This window comes from Cervus canadensis, chromosome 18, assembly GCF_019320065.1.
Source record: "Cervus canadensis isolate Bull #8, Minnesota chromosome 18, ASM1932006v1, whole genome shotgun sequence".
In the NCBI taxonomy this organism is placed as follows: Eukaryota; Metazoa; Chordata; class Mammalia; order Artiodactyla; family Cervidae; genus Cervus; species Cervus canadensis.
In genome coordinates, this window is record NC_057403.1 from 11,178,846 (window position 1) to 11,196,415 (window position 17,570).

At 40.1% G+C, this 17,570-nt stretch overlaps 1 protein-coding gene across 1 annotated transcript; it reads right to left on the minus strand.

Moving 5' to 3' along the window:
• Positions 1 to 1,010: 1,010 nt before the first annotated feature.
• Positions 1,011 to 1,928, minus strand: LOC122420505 (vomeronasal type-1 receptor 1). Its single transcript, XM_043435633.1, has one exon. It carries the CDS (start codon positions 1,926 to 1,928, stop codon positions 1,026 to 1,028), a length of 903 nt encoding a protein of 300 aa, XP_043291568.1. The 3' UTR covers positions 1,011 to 1,025.
• Between the last annotated feature and the right edge of the window lie 15,642 nt (positions 1,929 to 17,570).

Consider the following 17,570-nt stretch of genomic DNA (forward strand, 5'->3'; position numbering starts at 1 on the left):
CATTTGTCTTTATACTGAGGCCCTCGCTCACTGCACGTGTCGCTTACAGCAGCAGTTTAATGGGCTCTTCAGGGCTGGAGAGACCATGCGTTCAGGAAGCCTGTGAGCAGTTGATAACAGACCAGTTACATGCCTTATGAAGGTAGTCAGGAGACAGATCTGTAGGTTTGCTTCTCCATATTTTGATACCATGAGCTAATGGGAACAAGGTTTAGAGGGTCTTAGTGTGCTAATGGGCTTCCCGGGTGGCTCAGTGGGCAAAGAAACTGCCTATAGTGCAGGAGACACCAGAGTCATGGGTTCGATTCCTGGATTGGGAAGATCCCCTGGAGGAGGCCATGGCCATGGCAACTCCAGTATTCTTGCCTGGAGAATCCCATGGACAGAGGAGCCTGGTGGGCTACAGTCTATAGGTCGCAAAGAGTTGGACATGAGTGAAGTGACTGACCGCAGCATACTGCTTTTAAATGTTAAAAAAAATAGTATAAAATAAATGATAGTTTTCTCACAGACTTTAAAATAAGCAAAGGAAATCACTGAACATGTGTACATTAACTTTAAAAAACAGCAATAAAATAGATTTGATAATTTTGGAATTAAGTAAGATTAAAGACTCATAATTTAGGTATGTAATAAATGCTATTGGCAGTTCAATATAGATATTTACACATGTATATACATTATATCTAGACTTCACTAAAATTGCTGGTATTTCCAATTACAAAAATTGAGTAAGACTTTAAAAAATAGAGCACACTCAATTATCCAGAGAGAAAGAGACCTTTAAAAAAAAATAAGCTATCAGTATTTAAAGTCAGAAAAATTTGAAATTATTTGAGTGAAAACAGCTGATGAAAATAAGTTTTAATTATTTAAATACTTAATGCTGGCCATTAGAAACTGATAATATATTTCCTTTTAGGGTTAATTAATATCCAGCACTTAAGAGGTCCCCAAAATATTCACAGATGTTGAGATAAATATTTGAATGCCACTGAGAACAGACTCATAGAATGACAATCACGTTAGCAAACTGTTTTCCTTGCCCTACAGGCAAAGCAGAACTGAGAGATACGAGTGTCCTTGATAATGAGCACAAAGGGGCTGAATGCTGGAAAACTTGTGGCCAGAAGGACAGAGGTGTTCACCATCCACTGCCCTCGGGTCGCAACTAGAGTCAACCAAATTGTCAAAACAATGTAGATTGTATAGAATGTAACGAAGGCGCTTACCAGGATCAGGACCGTGCCTGTGGCTCTGACCACGTGAGAGGGTCTTGGGGAGAGTCGATTGCTGCACATGTGTTGGAGTCGCTGTTTGTGTCTGCACAGGAAAAGAACTATAGTGCTACTGGCCCAAACCATAAAACCTAAACTTGTAATATCAAGGGAAAAATACGTGACTGTGTATAATGCGCCTACAGAACCCTCTATCATATGCCAAGAACAGTATCCATAGTTATTTCTCATACTGAAGTTCTTCTCCTTCAGTGGACCCTTTACTACCATAAGAACACATGAATTTATCAAGATGTGCACAACCCAGCAAAGGAAACAGCAGAAGGCAATGAATCTTAGAGCTCTCATCTGGCGTTCCATCCACCTCCAGATACTGGGCTTGAGCTTGATGGCCTGGAAGCCATTGAAGAGGCAGATGGTGCTAAGGGAAACTCCCGTGCCTACTCTGTGGAAATAGAAGACAAGTTTACATCCGGTGTCATCCAGGAAATACCTCCATCCGAAAGCTGCCAGTGTCTGTGGTATGCCTTTAGAGAAAAGAACCGTGGCATTGGCGATGACCAGTTGCATGAGGATTGGGTCTATGGGTCTCAAACTATGTCCAGTGAGCAAAGTGAAGTTATAAAGACAAAAGAGGGAGATATTTCCCATGAGGCCAATTCCTGTCTGAATGAGAAATATAGTCCCCATTTCCAAGCTGGCAGAAAACATCACATCCGTGCCTAGAGGGCACTCATTTTACTGAAGTTAGAGGAATGAAGAGTTAAAAGGATGAAAAGAAGTGTGTCATAATCACCATGTCCCTCAATTTTCAATATTAAGCCTGCATGTCGTATAATCTCACGTTAAGTGGGCACTTAGAATTTTTGCTCATGTGTGCAAAGGCAATAGAAATGAAGACTACAATCCTGAAGTCACCTGCTGAATGAGTGGAAGTGGCCAAACTGACAACAGGAAACTCTGAGGCTGCGGAGATGTGTGAGGGAGTTATCTACGTACTGATACAGCTCTTCCCCCACAGTACACTCTGAGAAGAAAAATGTAAGATACAAAACACGTGTATGTTTCCAGTTTTTTCTTTTTAAGAAAGTAGAGGAATATCAATCGAGGCAAAGATTTCACAGGATAGAAGGATAAACTAGGCTTCGTGAAGGAGTTTTACACATATAAATATGTCACATAATTGTTGAAAAATATTAATCAAAATTAGATATCAAGATTCAAATAAAAAAAATCTCCCTGGTTGTCCATCAGCATGATGTTCTATGTATACTTGTAAAAAAAACATTGCAAGTTACACAGAGGCATATATGAAAATAAAAGTGAAAAGAATGAAAAAAATGAAAATAAGATATATTAAACATTTGTCCGTACTCACATTTTGCCAGTTATTTGGCATTAATTATTACAAACATATGCAAAGTGTATTAATAAATTGGCAAATAAGACTTTCATCATAAGGCAAAAGAATATACAAATATTTTAAATGAAAACTCGAATTCCTATACATTTTTCAAAGAAATAAGGCATGTATTAATAGTACATAATTTTAAGACACGTTTCTTGCCCCCGCCCCCCGCACTGAGTCTTTTTAGACACTGAACAAGTCTATGGTTAGCAAATGTAAGCTTTTGAATCGATAAACAAGGTCCTACTGTATAGCACAGAGAACTATATTCAGTATACCACGATAAATATAGTGAAAAAGAATAAAATATATATGTCTATATATATATATTTGCTGTACAGCAGTGATTAGCACAACATTGTAAATCAACTATACTTCAATTTTAAAAAATCTGTGGTAACAACCACCTAAAATACCAAGATTATGATATCTAAAGCCATTTCTTGCTAATAATAAAATATCTTGAAGATACATAATGCTTCTGGTGTGGGGCGGAAAACATCCAACATGTCCCTATAACTTCTTGTCAAACACAATAGTTAGCCACACGTTTCTTTAAATAATTTCCCTGACATTGGGAGATGTCAGGAGATGAAATGAACCTTACTTTTCTCTAAATAAATATTAACTTTCATTTAATAAGAACAGAACTTTATTATTATTATTAGACTAGAACTTTAAAGGCATATTAAGACAGATTGCTTTTAACCCAACATACTCTCTCCCCCCGCCCCAAAACAAAACACAGACACCAGATGTCAGCTCAGCTGCTGGGAGCTCATCTTCTCTTATCTTATTTTTGGCCATTTGCCTGTAGCATGAAACCATGACAGTGAAAACTGCGAGGCTCCCTGTGTTGAGTCAGAGACAAAGGAGAAAGAGAGATGGCAGGTGGTCTCAATACAGGTGAATGAGGGTAGCACTATGCTGAGGGTATCCTGGAAACAGCCTATCCTGCCTGCTGTATAGCACAGGGAACTCTACTGTGTTCTGTAATAAACTACATGGGAAAAGAATCTGAAAAACATATGTGTATGTATAACTGAATCACTTTGCTGTGCACCTGAAACTAGCACACTATAAACCAACTATACTTCAATATGAAACAGAAAAAAAGTAAAAACCTGTCCTGAATGTGTCTGTATTACACCTGTGTGTATGGTTTTATATTCCAGTCCCCCAAAACAGAATTTTTTTCCATATGGATGACTGAATTTTCTAATGAAGTTTGTCTCAAAATCTGACACTTACCTGAAACATATCGCTACTTACCTGACTGGTGTTTCCCGTCAACACAGTAGATGCCTGGTCAGCAGCTGTGCAGGTGTGAAAAAGGGGCATCTCAACCCTGAAATAAGGCTTTGTGCTTCTATGACCTCATCTCCTTGTTGGGAAGTAATTACCATGTCACCTGTAATAGCAGTGACAAGGTCTGCAAAGGGACTGGTGAGTATCTGTGAAAACCATCTGTGAATTGTGCACATGAGCAAAGCTATTAAGGTGAGAAAGTTATCTAACAGAAATGGCAGAAACAGAGGAGTGAAATCACTTGTTCAAAATGAACAATAATCCCAGTGGAAGTTAAATGGAGGACACTGAGGTCCCATAAGTGGGAGAAGTCGTACACATGGCTGTGTGAAACTTTTAGTTCCTTTGTTAGTCTTGTCTTCAAAATACAATTGTTGTTTTTATGCCTGAGACTCTGGGGTACTGAAAATGAAGGGAAGACAGAGAGTGGTTCAAACAGACAGGAATATTACAGAGACACTGAGTGCTTCATGACACATTCATTCTATAGCTTATGTGGGTCATGCCCTTTCCTGGGGTGCAGAGGCTAGGTCAGTACACAAACCATTACAATGATTTTGCCACCTTGAAATTTTTATCCTGGTTGAGGGAAACTGACCATAAGTGAGGTGGTCAAGTTATTACACTGTACATTATTAGATACTGATGGGTTGTATGCAAAAGAGAAAAGGACAGGAGTGTAGTAAAACACAAGAGTAGGCATGGGTCACAAAACTGAAAAGGATATTCATAGTAGGACTCAAACTGATTACGCTATTTTAGAAAATGCTTTAGTAATGGAAATCAACCCTAAATATTCATTGGAAGGACTGATGCTGAAATTGAAGCTCCAATACTTTGGCCACCTGATGAGAAGAGCCGACTCACTGGAAAAGACCCTGATGCTGGGAAAGATTGAGGGCAGGAGGAGAAGGGGGCGACAGGATGAGATGGATGGATGGCATCACCGACTCCATGGACATGAATTTGAGTAAACTCTGGGAGATGGTGAAGGACAGGGAAGCCTGGTGTGCTGCAGTCCATGGGGTTGCAAAGAGCTGGACACGACTGAGTGACAGAACAACAAGATGAGAAAAAACAGGTTTATTTTTTCCTTTGCAGTTTTCTCTCTATACATATGTGCATGGACTCAGTCGCTTCAGTCATGCCCAACTCTTTGCAACCCTATGGACTGTAGCCTGCCAGACTCCTCTGTCCATGGGATTCTCCAGGCAAGAATATGGTTGCCGTGCCCTCCTCCAGGGGATTTTCCCAACCCAGTGATTGAACCTGCGTCTCCTGAACCGCAGCTAGATTCTTTACCTACTGCTGAACCACTGAGGAACCCCCTATGTGATACAGTGATAATTCTTTCATCCCTGAGCTTGGGTGAAATATTTTAATAATGAACCTTTATTTTTGATGTCTGTGGTAGGGTTCTGTTGTTAATACTTATTAGAAGTTTACGGAAGTTTCCTTCTATTTCTAGTTGGTTTTAAAAATGTCAAGAAAGGTTGAAATTGCATAAATATTTAATTCACTTAGGTTGATTATATAAAAGATCTCATTTCTTACTAAGTAGTGAAACACATGAAACAATTTTTCCATTTAAAAAATTTTGATACAATTTCCAACTTACAGAAAAGCCACAAGAATTTTAAATATATATATATGTGTAAACACATTTTCCAAATTTAATAATTATCTTTTGCTGCATTTACTTCTTTTTTCTTTCACCACGCACATATCATATACATGTATGTATATGTTTATATATACATATATATTTTTTCTGAACAACTAGCATATAATTTAAATTTTTCCTATATACCAATGAATACTTCAGTGCATAATTCCTTTAGGCATAGAAAACTTCTTATACGTAATCAGAGTTCTCTAATAAAATCAGGAATTTCAATATTGACACAATACTATTATTTAAAACACATACATATTACATTATCATTTGTCCCAATATTCCTCTTTGTATTTTTCTTTCTGTAGGACCAAATGAAATTAATGCATTACATTTAGTTTTCATGTTACTTTATAAAAGTCCTTTCACAAAACAGTTCCTCAGCCTTCAGCTGAGTTCTTTAGACTTGTCATTTTTTACATGACAGGCCCACTAGTTTGAAACTTTCCCCTCTAGTTCTCTAATGTTTTCAACTTATCTGAATAAGTTTTTAGATTTTTTGCAGGCAAAATGTCTTTTTTCTTTTTTTTTTAGGGAAAATGTCTTTCTCACAGTTTTGTATAGGAGGAAGATGTTCGTATTTTTCAAAACTGATTATTTTTGTCACTTAAATTTTGTCAGGCTTCTAGACTTTAAATATAATACTTTTTCTATATTTAATAATTAGGAGATATTTTGAAAACATAAATATCCTGATCAGTGACAATTTTCTATCACTAGTTTTAAAAACCACTGAGTATTTTCTAACTCTCTCAGTCCATACATTTTACCTGATATTCTACTGATCTCCCATTTCCTCTATTAATCACTCATATAGAGTTTCATTAATTTATTCACATACACATGAATTTGTGGATTCTTAAATATTTGATTTTTTTCTCATTGCTCCATTAGGACAATTTCTTGTTGTCTAATTGGTTCAGTTCAGTCACTCAGTTCAATCGTTACCAACTCTTTGCAACCTTATGGACTGCAGCACACCAGGCCTCCCTGTCCATCATCAACTCTCGGAGTTTACCCAAATTCATGTCCATTGAGTTGGTGATGCCATCCAACCAATTTCTCATCCCGTCGTCCCCTTCTCCTCCTGCCTTCAATCTTTCCCAGCATCAGGGTCTTTTCCAATGAGTCAGCTCTTCACATCAGGTGGCCAAAATATTGGAGCTTCAGCTTCAGCATCAGCCCTTCCAATGAACACTCAGGACTAGTCTCCTTTAGGAGGGACTGGTTGGATCTCCTTGCAGTCTAAGGGACTCTCAAGAGTCTTCTCCAATACCACAGTTCAAAAGCATCAATTCTTTGCCACTCAGCTTTCTTTACAGTCCAACTCTCACATCCATACATGACTACTGGAAAAGGCATAGCTTTGACTAGATGGACCTTTGTTGACAAAGTAATGTCTCTGCTTTTTAATATGCTGTCTACGTTGGTCATACCTTTTTTTCCAAGGAGCAAACATCTTTTAATTTCATGGCTGCAGTCACCATCTGCAGTGATTTTGGAGCCCCCCAAAATAAAGTCTGTTTCCATTGCTTCCCCATCTATTTGCCATGAAGTGATGGGACCAGATGCCATGATCTTAGTTTTCTGAATGTTGAGTTTAAGCCAACTTTTTCACTCTCCTCTTTCACTTTCATCAAGAGGCTCTTTAGTTCTTCACTTTCTGCCATAAGGGCAGTGCCATCTGCATGTCTGAGGTTATTGATATTTCTCCCAGCAATCTTGATTCCAGATTGTGCTTCATCCAATCCAGCATTTCGCATGACATACTCTGCATATAAGTTAAATAAGCAGGGTGACAATATACAGCCTTGATGCAGTCCTTTCCTAATTTGGAACCATATCAGGGAATGTTTGACGGGAGGATTCCTACGTGCTGTTTCTCATAAGTCCTCTGTTCCTTATCAGCTTCTGCCAGAAGCGAGTAGAACTGCACGCAGCTCTCAGGACTGAGGCCATTGTGTGAGACAGGCTTGGGTCTCCTTTAGTAAAACATTCTTTTTATGACAAAACTGCTTCGTCTCGCCCCCTTTCTTGAGATGCGGATTGTCTCCTGACCGTGTGACCATTATTATCCTTTGTTCCCTTGGTAACAGTTACTGCGCGTTTGGCTTTCTGATCTTTATCACTGTCGTAAGAAACTTCTTGTACCACAGCCTATATATACTCACATAAAAACCATTAAAGCACCTTTGCTCCATCAGAGCTTAGGTCCCTGTGTCTTTTTTGTTTCTCTTTCTCTCCTTCTCTCTCTCTCTCCCTTTCTGGCTGATTCTCTGGAGCGTGGAGACCCGTCGTGCTCACTTTCCTGCCCGGGCTTCTAAGACCCTCTCAAGAAGGCACTTTGTGCCTTCACCCCCTCGAGGGGGCGCCTGGTGCCTTCGTGAGCGATGCAAGTCCTGTGTCAAGGGCTCTATTGATCTTCTGCGTAAACCAGGGAATATCAGTCTCTTTCTCTCTTTAACTTCCTTATTGTTGACTCCATACCACCAGGTTCCGGTCCATTAAAGGACCCCATCAGAACCAGTCTGTTGTGCCATGTCCAGTTCTAACTGTTGCTTCCTGACCTGCATACAGATTTCTCAGGAGGCAGGTCAGGTGGGCTGGTATTCCCATCTCTTTCAGAATTTTCCACAGTTTGTTTTGATCCACACACTCAAAGGCTTTGGCATAGTCAATAAAGCAGAAGTAGATGTTCTCATGGAACTGTTTTGCTTTTTCGATGATCCAGTGGATGTTGGCATTTTGATCTCTGGTTCCTCTGCCTTTTCTAAATCCAGCTTGAACATCTGGAAGTTCATGGTTCACGTACTGTTGTTCATGTATTGTCCATTATTGTTAGTGATAATCTTTCCCCAAAGTGTCCTTGCCATTTCACATTCCCAAATCAGTGACTGTTATATTCTTGCCAATGTTTGGTGTCATCAGTGTTCATTATTTTATGCTTTCCTCTGCATTTGGAATGATCTGTAATTGAGGTTTTAATTTTCTTCTTCTTCTTTTTTTTTTGGTACCAAATTACTTTATTTGAAGGAATGGTACTAAAGAAAGAACTTAAGTAGATGTTTTGCTACAACTTACAGAAAGGTGAAGGTAACCCAGATATGCATGCACTGCCTCGGTGACCAGGAGTCACCCCTGTGGCTGTGGGAAGCCAGCCTGAGGCTTAGCTCTCACTGTGTCCCAGGGTGTGCTTGTCGAAGAGGTACTCTGCCATGCCAGATCCAGGGGCCCCCGTCTTGCGCAGGTTGGTTATGTGGTCACCCAATTCTTTGATGGCTTCCACCTGCTCATTCAGGTAATGAGTCTCAATGAAATCACACAGTATGGGGATCATTTTTTTCAGTGGCCAGTTTGTGCAGTTCCAGTAGTGATTGATTCACACTTCTTTCCAAGCACAGCGCACATTCCATTGCATTCAGCCCATTCTCCCAGTCATCACGGTCTGGTTTCTTGATATCCTGAAGGAAGATTCAGCCGCCTCACTGGTTCTGCAGCTTCATTGGTCTCTCAGCACGTTCCCTCTCCTCATGAGATGGGTGAAGGAAGTACTTGGCAAAGTTCTTCAAAGCCACGTCATCGCGGTCAAAATAGTAGGACATGGACAGGGACACATAGGAGGCGTAGAGCTCCAGGCTGATCTGGCGGTTGATGGCGGCCTCCGAGGCCTGGTGGTAGTTCTGGCGCTCCTGCGAGGGGGGATGCGGTCGTCACGGCGGGCGGAGGAGAAGGGGCGGCGGCGGCGACGGCTGCGCTGCGCCGGAGCGGCGGCGGGGACCTTGGGGCGGTAGGAGGGCGCTGTCAAGCGGTGACCAGGGCTGGCTCTGAGTGGCCGGCCGGGGTTGGGGGCCGAGCAGCCGGGTTCCGTTCAAGCACTGTTGAAGCAGGAAACCGCGGCGACTCTCCGCGAAGGCTGTCGGTTTTAGTTTTCATTTCCCTTATGACTGATAAAGTGAAAACACTGGAACATAGTTTGTGAAACATATAATGCACTTGCTTCAACATAAAATTTCACGATTTTGTTCACTGTACTCAGAATATGTGAGTTACTGTTCATTATTTAGGAACTATAACCAAAGTATTCATTGGCCAAAGGTTTAATGTTCCCAGTTTACTCTCAAAACATTAAAAAGAAAATGTGTACACATGGAGAGAAAATATTTATAAAACCAAGATAAAAGAGTCTTCACTCATAAAGAACATGAACTAATTCTATAGAAAATATATCTCAAACTTGATTGTAAAAATATTCCCTTGAGATCAGGAATCAAAAGAAGATGGCCTCTCTGCACTGATACCATATGTTACTGGAGGTGCTACTGGAGGTCTTGCCTCATACAATAAGGCAAGACAAAAAATATGTAACAATTCCTCAAAACTTCAACTACTTCCACAAATGTCATCTTCACTATGACTCCTACTGGGGACACTCTATTATTTCAACCCATCCTAATCCACTGTCCTTACTCCTGTTTCTTTTTCTATAGGGTCTTCCATTGCCTTCTGAAATACAATGCAACCTAGTAACTGAGGTGCTCTGTTTATTATATGTTTCCAGCAACTACAATTTAAGTTTCATGAGGGGAATTTTTAGTTTTGGGTACTGATATATGGGGAAAAAAAAGAAAAAAGTCCCTGATACACAGAAGATATACAATAAATACTTGCTGAAACACAGTATTCCCATTAACTTATACCAATCTGGAAACTCCCTTTGCTCTACTAACACTATTTCTGCTTTCAACTTCAGAAAACTCCCTGCACTTTGGGAAAAAAACAAACTGTATTTTTGTGTCAAAACTCTCCTGATGGTTCAACATCCATTCGACAGTCTTGTGTTTACCTCCATTACCTTACTTGGATCTCAATGTCCTCTGCTTAGCTGCCCCTGAGATTGAGTTTTCCATTTTCATTTTTCCTAGTTAAGGTGTTCCCCAGCTACTTTGGTAACTCTCACTGGAAATTTTTAGTTGGAAATTAATAGTTTCCAGTAATACACACAAGTCACAAATGTTTTTCACAAGCAGTCTCCACTCCCCTTGTACATACCACCACTGCAATTATAGGTGAAATGATAATCACTCCCTAGCAGAGGGATGACATCATGAAATCAAAATCCTTTTCCTTGGGTTCAAATATCCACTTACCACTTCTGCAGAGATGCTACCCCTGTAATGCAGAGTCCTGACAGCAAATACCCATCAAGTAAGTAACACTTCTCTTCAGATAACTTTCACATTCCTAGAAGGAAAATATCTCAGGGAATCTAACAATGCCTATTCGGGCTAAAATATTTATGTCTTCTGAGTTTGAAACAGAAGTATTTTTATATTCATGTATGTTGGAAGTTTGTTTGATGAGAAAACAAACTATATTACCACCCTTATCCAACCCTCCCCTCCCAAGTTGAGCCCTCTCTGAAGTGATCTCTTCCTCAGCGAGATTTGACTAATTGAAATATTAGGGGGGAAAAAGTTATACTATAAAGGCTTATTTCTATAAATCTTATATGAAATACACCCCAAATTGGAGGGGTTTTGTAAAAGAGGTAAAAGTGGGTGAGGGGACCATACACATATAGATATATAAATCTCAGAGTATTCAGGTTTTCAACATCTTTCAGAGTTTAGGCTAGTATAAAGAATTACCAGTTGTAAAATTAATAAGTCCTGGGGATGTAATATACAGCATGGTGACCGTAGTTGTTGTTCAGTCGCTAAGTTGTGTCCAACTCTCTGCGACCCCATGGACTGTAGTCTGTCAGGCTCCACTGTCCATGGCATTCTCCCAGCAAGAATACTGTAGTGGGCTCCCATTTCCTTCTCAAAGAGTTTAATACTGTATTTGAAAGTTGCTAAGAGTTTCTTAGCAAAAGAGTTTCTTTAGTTTCTGCTAAGAGTAGATCCTAATAATTCTTATCACAAGAAAATTGTGATTATGAATGTTGATGGATGTTAACTAGACTTACTGTGGTGATAATTTCCCTATACATGTAAATGAATCATGCTGTACACATGAAACTAGTATGATGCCACATGTCAATTATAAACATTTAAACAAAGAATTGTTAGTTATAAATCATGCTTAATTTATTATGGTTTGTGATAGCAATTGAAAGATAGGTAAAACTTCTTTCAGGGGAATTTGATCCAAAATAATGTATGTTATAGTTGAAAATAATAGAATGTTACCTCAAATTCATTTGTTTTTCTGATGATTTGTGAGTCCTATGTTAAAAGCTTTACTTTTTCTAAGGACTGCCCCATCATACATATTAGCAGCATTTCTAACTGTATAGTGTCAACACTGAGGTGATTATTGATACTTTATGTCTTACTATGTTCTATTCTAATGAATGTTTTAATAAATATTTTACTTAAACTAATTTTTAACATGTGGCCTGTTCCTTCTGCCTTATTTCATTTTTATGAAATAATCTTTTGTCTGTAGCATATACAGTATTGATGTACTCTATCAAAGATTGTAAAAATACAGCCTGTATTTTATCTATGAGATTTGTTATTCATAATTTTACGTCCTTTAATTTATTATTATTATTTCTTTAGGTCCTGTTTTGAAAGCTCTCTAAGGTGTGAGATAAAAATTTACCTCTAATTTCAACCACTGTTATTCTAATACTGTGTGACAAAGTGAAATACTTCATTCCCCAAATAATTAAAGATGCTACTGTCCATAGGGTCGCAAAGAGTCAGACAGGACTGAAGCAACTTAGCAGGCACGTGTGTGATCTTAGCTCCCTGACCATAGATCAAATTCCTACCCTCTGCATTGGAAGGTAAAGTCTTAACCACTGGACCACCAGAGAAGACTTTGCCTTTGTTGGGGAAAAGTTCTTTTAATTGCACGTTTCAAATCTTATTAATTTTTTAAAGTATTTTTAAGGTGCGGAGAAAATTTAGAAGGATTTTCATTTGAATGATATTAAACCATATATTTTCTCTGGTGGCTTAGAGGGTAAAGCATCTGCCTGCAATGTGGGAGACCCAGGTTCGAGCCCTGGGTTGGGAAGATCCCCTGGAGAAGGAAATGGCAACCCACTCCAGTACTCTTGCCTGGAAAATCCCATGGATGGAGGAGCCTGGTAGGCTACAGTCCATGGGGTCGCAAAGAGTCGGACACGACTGAGTGACTTCACTTTCAAACCATATATTTACATAAATGAAGCTTCCCGTAGCTTAGTCAGTAAAGCTTCTGTCTGCAATGCGGGAGACCTGGGTTCAAATGGTTCAAATCCTGGGTTAGGAAGTTCCCCTGGAGAAGGAAATGGCAACCCACTCCAGTATACTTGCCTGGAGAATTCCATGGACAGAGGAGCCTGGCAGGCTACAGTTCAGTGGGGTTGCAAGAGTCGGACACGACTTAGCACTATCTTTCTTTACATAAATGAAATGGTTTGCAATATTTTAATTCCTTTTTTAGTCTCAAGTGTACCTCTACTGTCTTCATTTTGTCCCGAAGTCAATATATAAAATTAGTTCTTACTTTTGTTTCAATATCCCTTTATCAATTTATAGAATAAATACTCTATTCCTTAATTTCCTGAAAATTTAACCACTTATTAACCTAAAGTAATCTCAGATGTTTGGGAAAATTTCCTTGCTTGATGGTCTGAGAAAATGTTCCAGGCAGCTTTTATTTTACTTTTTTTTTAAGATACACATTTTTTTTCAGTGAGGAACTGTTTTTGTGAATACAGTTGTAGTAATGGGAATGGGAGTTAGTCAAAGTATGTAAATATGTTCAATGGAGTGGTATACAATATATATTTATGCTTCAGATAAAATACAGATCAAGTTAATGATAATCCTTTCAAACAAATGTAAAAGTATAAAATTTTCTCTTAAACTCTTTGCAGTTTTGTTTTTTCTTAGTTTTACAGGAAGCCTCATTTTCCAACAACCTTAAAATACTAATTTCAAAATATTTATATCCGTTTTTATTAATATGGTCATAGGAAATTTTAACATCTTTGAAGGTATTTTTGCTTTGATATTATAGTTCAGTTGAAATATATAGTACAAAAAAAAAAAAAGAAATATATAGTCCAGCTGTGATCCTATAGTGGTTAGTACTCTGTGGTGTGAAATATAGAGACCAAACTTCTTTTTCTTTTCGCTGTACCAAGCAGCTTGCAGGTTCTTAGATTTCTGACTGGGGATTGAATTGGGGTCCCAGCAGTGAAAGCATTGAGTCCTAACCACTGGACAACCAGGGAATTCTCCCCATTTTTTTTTTTTTAATGACATGTTTTTATTGCTATATTTGCAGTGACTTTTTAGCATACTCAGGGTGTCCCTGCTGGACCCCCACCCCAACCCTGCCCCAACCCTGCAGCCCACGTCAGAGTATGAGGAAAGCCTTTCCAGGACTCCCTTGGCTTTCTCATATTGGACATGACACAGATGTGGGCTAAACGAAGCTGCTTCAAGGAAGAATTGAGTCATAGAAAGTGCATATGCCTTAAGTTCGAAGGCCCCCAAACATTTTTTAAAGTATTTATTTATTTGACTGAGCCAGGTCTTGGTTGCAGCCACAAGATCTTTAATTGCAGCCTGTGAACTCTTAGTTGCAGTACGTGGGATCTAGTTCCCTGACCAGGGATTGAACCTGGCCTCCTGCACTGCGGGCATGGAGTCTTAGCCAGTGGTCTACCAGAGAAGTCCCCCCCAAACATTTTTTAAGTTAGAGTCTTACCTTGTTATAAGGATAGGACGCATACCTATTACATAATATACTGAGCCATATATGTTTAATTATAGATTTGCCTTTGAATTTTAGTAATGTTTTAATTCCATTTTAAGTGAAATAAATTTTTAGTTTTTTAAAAAAATTTTTTTTTAGTTTTTAAAACTGTAACACAAGATCAATTCATATATATCTAGCTTTCATTTCTGCCCTTCCAGCTTCTACTTCCTATGCATTGCTATGTCATTCATCTTAATATGGGTTTGGGGTTTGTTCTTACATGGATTATTAAAGCAGTTTAATACACATACATGTGTATTCATTTGGAAGCCTAAGAAAATTGTAGCCTACTATGCCTTCTCTTCCCCATCTCTTCTTTTACTTAAAAACTATATTCTGGAAATAATTTCATACACATGTATAGAGAAGTTCCTCATTCAGTTTTACAGATGTCAGTATTCTATTGTGTGAATGGTGCATTACTTATTTCAGTGCAGTTCAGTCGCTCAGTTGTGTCCAACTCTTTGCAACCCCATGAACCGCAGCACACCAGGCCTACCTGTCCATCACCAACTCCCGGAGTTTACCCAAACTCATGTCCCCTGAGTCAGTGATGCCATCTAGCCATCTCATCCTCTGTCATCCCTTTCTCCTCCTACCTTCAATCTTTCCCAACATCAGGGTCTTTTCAAATGAGTCAGCTCTTCTCATCAGGTGGCCAAAATATTGGAGTCTCAGCTTCAACATCAGTCCTTCCAATGAACACCCAGGACTGATTTCCTTTAGGATAGACTGGTTGGATCTCCTTTCAGTCTAAGGGACTCTCAAGAGTCTTCTCCAACACCACAGTTCAAAAGCATCAATTCTTCAGCACTCAGCTTTCTTTATAGGCCAACTCTCACATCCATAGATGACTATTGGAAAAACCATAACCTTGACTAGATGGACCTTTGTTGACAAAGTAATGTCTCTGCTTTTTAATATGCTGTCTAGGTTGGTCATAACTTTCCTTCCAAGGAGTAAGCGTCTTTTAATTTCATGGCTGCAATCACCATCTGCAGTGATTTTGGAGCCCCCCCCCCCCCAAATAAAGTCTCTCACTGTTTCCATTGCTTCCCCATCTATTTGCCATGAAGTGATGGGACCAGATGCCATGATCTTAGTTTTCTGAATGTTGAGTTTTAAGCCAACTTTTTCACTGTCTTTCACTTTCATCAAGAGGCTCTTCTTCACTTTCTGCCATAAGGGTGGTGTCACCTGCATATCTGAGGTTATTGATATTTCTTCCAGCAATCTTGATTCCAGCTTGTGCTTCATCCAGCCCAGCATTTTTCATGATGTACTCTGAATATAAGCTAAATAAGCAGGGTGACAATATACAGCCTTGACGTACTCCTTTTTCTATTTGGAACCAGCCTGTTGTTCCATGTCCCGTTCTAACTGTTGCAAGCAGGACTAGGGCTTAATACAGCTCTCTCCCCTCCGACCCCTGCATTGCCAATATGCCTGGAGTTAGCAGGAGAAGTAAATTCTTGAGAGATCTCCCTGACGCCTCAAATGCCTGTCAGATCCTGCTGAACATCATATCCTGTAAAAATCCTAAATATGCAAAAGGAACGTCAGGCCCCTACCCATCTCCGCATATCCGTGACTACATCCAGAATTCACGGATACAAAGGCTTTCTGGTGAACTTTCTTGTGCAAAAGTCCTTGTACACGTACTTACAACGCATTTAGCGTTAAATCCCTAGGAATGTAAAGTGTTAAGCACAGGAAAATACGACAACCATCGTCTCTGCGCGCTCCGCGTAGGCGCGCTGTGACAGCTTGTCTCGCGAGATGACAAGGTCTCGCGGAGGCTGTGAGCCCTCCCACCACGGAACGTAGCGAATCCCGGCTCGAGATGGGGTGGGGTGGGGCCTGCGGCTCCCGGAAGCAGTTTCTGCCTGGAAACTAACTTTCCCGCTTGAATGGATTCTCGCTGTGTCGCTAGGCTTTACATTAACTACATTCCCATCTTACATCCGGAGAAGGCCTTGGCAACCCACTCCAGTACTCTTGCCTGGAAAATCCCATGGACGGAGGAGCCTGGTAGACTGCAGTCCATGGGGTCGCGAAGAGTCGGAAGGGACTGAGCGGCTTCAGTTCCACTTTTCACTTATTCATGCATTGGAGAAGGAAATGGCAACCCACTCCAGTGTTCTTGCCTGGAGAATCCCAGGGACGGGGGAGCCTGGTGGGCTGCCGTCTACGGGGTCTCACAGAGTTGGACACGACTGAAACGACTTAGCAGCAGCAGCAGCAGCATCTCACATCTTCACTTGTAAGATTATATTATGTATTGAGGGGACTTCTCTGGCGGTAAGGTTAAATGAGACTCCACTCTCCCAACGCAGGGGGCCCGCTTGATCCCTGGTTGGCGAAGATCCAACATGTCGCATAGCGCGACCTCCCCCCCCCCCGCCAAAGGGGATCTTCATCTCTATTACAAATTATGACAGGGTTTTAATTTCCTAAAGTTGTGTTTAGGATATTCTGTGTCTATGTTCATGTGGGTGCTGGTCTTCAGTTCTAGTAGTACTGCCTGATTTTGGTATCAAGTTAATTTTGGTATCAAGTTAATCTCCTAAAACTAGTTGAGAAGAGTTTCATCCTTTAAAAAAAAAATGATTTGAGTAATATTGGAATTACTTCTTCCTTAAATGTCTAGAAGAATTCACTAGTGAAGTCATCTTGGCACAAAATCATAATGGGAAAATTTTAAACTACCAATTTAGTGTCTGTAATAGAGGGCACTTCAGAGTACTCATTTCTTCCTCAGTGAACCTGAGTTGTTGGAGTATTTCAAAAAGTTTTTTGGTCCGTTTCTAGTTTTTGTAGAGTTGTTGGAAAGAGTTGTTAAAAATATCGTATACTCCCTGGAGTCCTGCCTGAGAACTGTCTTCCCTGCTAGAACTCAGGGTGAAAGACGCATCGCCTACAGCAGATTTGAGGTCAGGGGCCAGGGCACAAGGGGCCAGGACGGGACGTGGTAAAGGGCCGCAGAGGCTCTGCCCTTCTTTCCTGTATCCTGTGGACTCACTCTTCTGAGTTACCTACACTGGCCTAAGGTAGGCCACTGTTCATCCCCAGTCAGGAAATTTAAGATCCTGCGTGCTGCATGGCAAGCCCCCGTCCCCACCCCCCCCACCCCCAATCTAATTTTTCTTGTGATTTCTTTTTCTACCCAAACATA

Excerpts from the sequence above, each read along its gene's own strand:
- LOC122420505 (XM_043435633.1), bottom strand. The coding sequence starts at position 1,928 with ATGGGGACTATATTTCTCATTCAGACAGGAATTGGCCTCATGGGAAAT.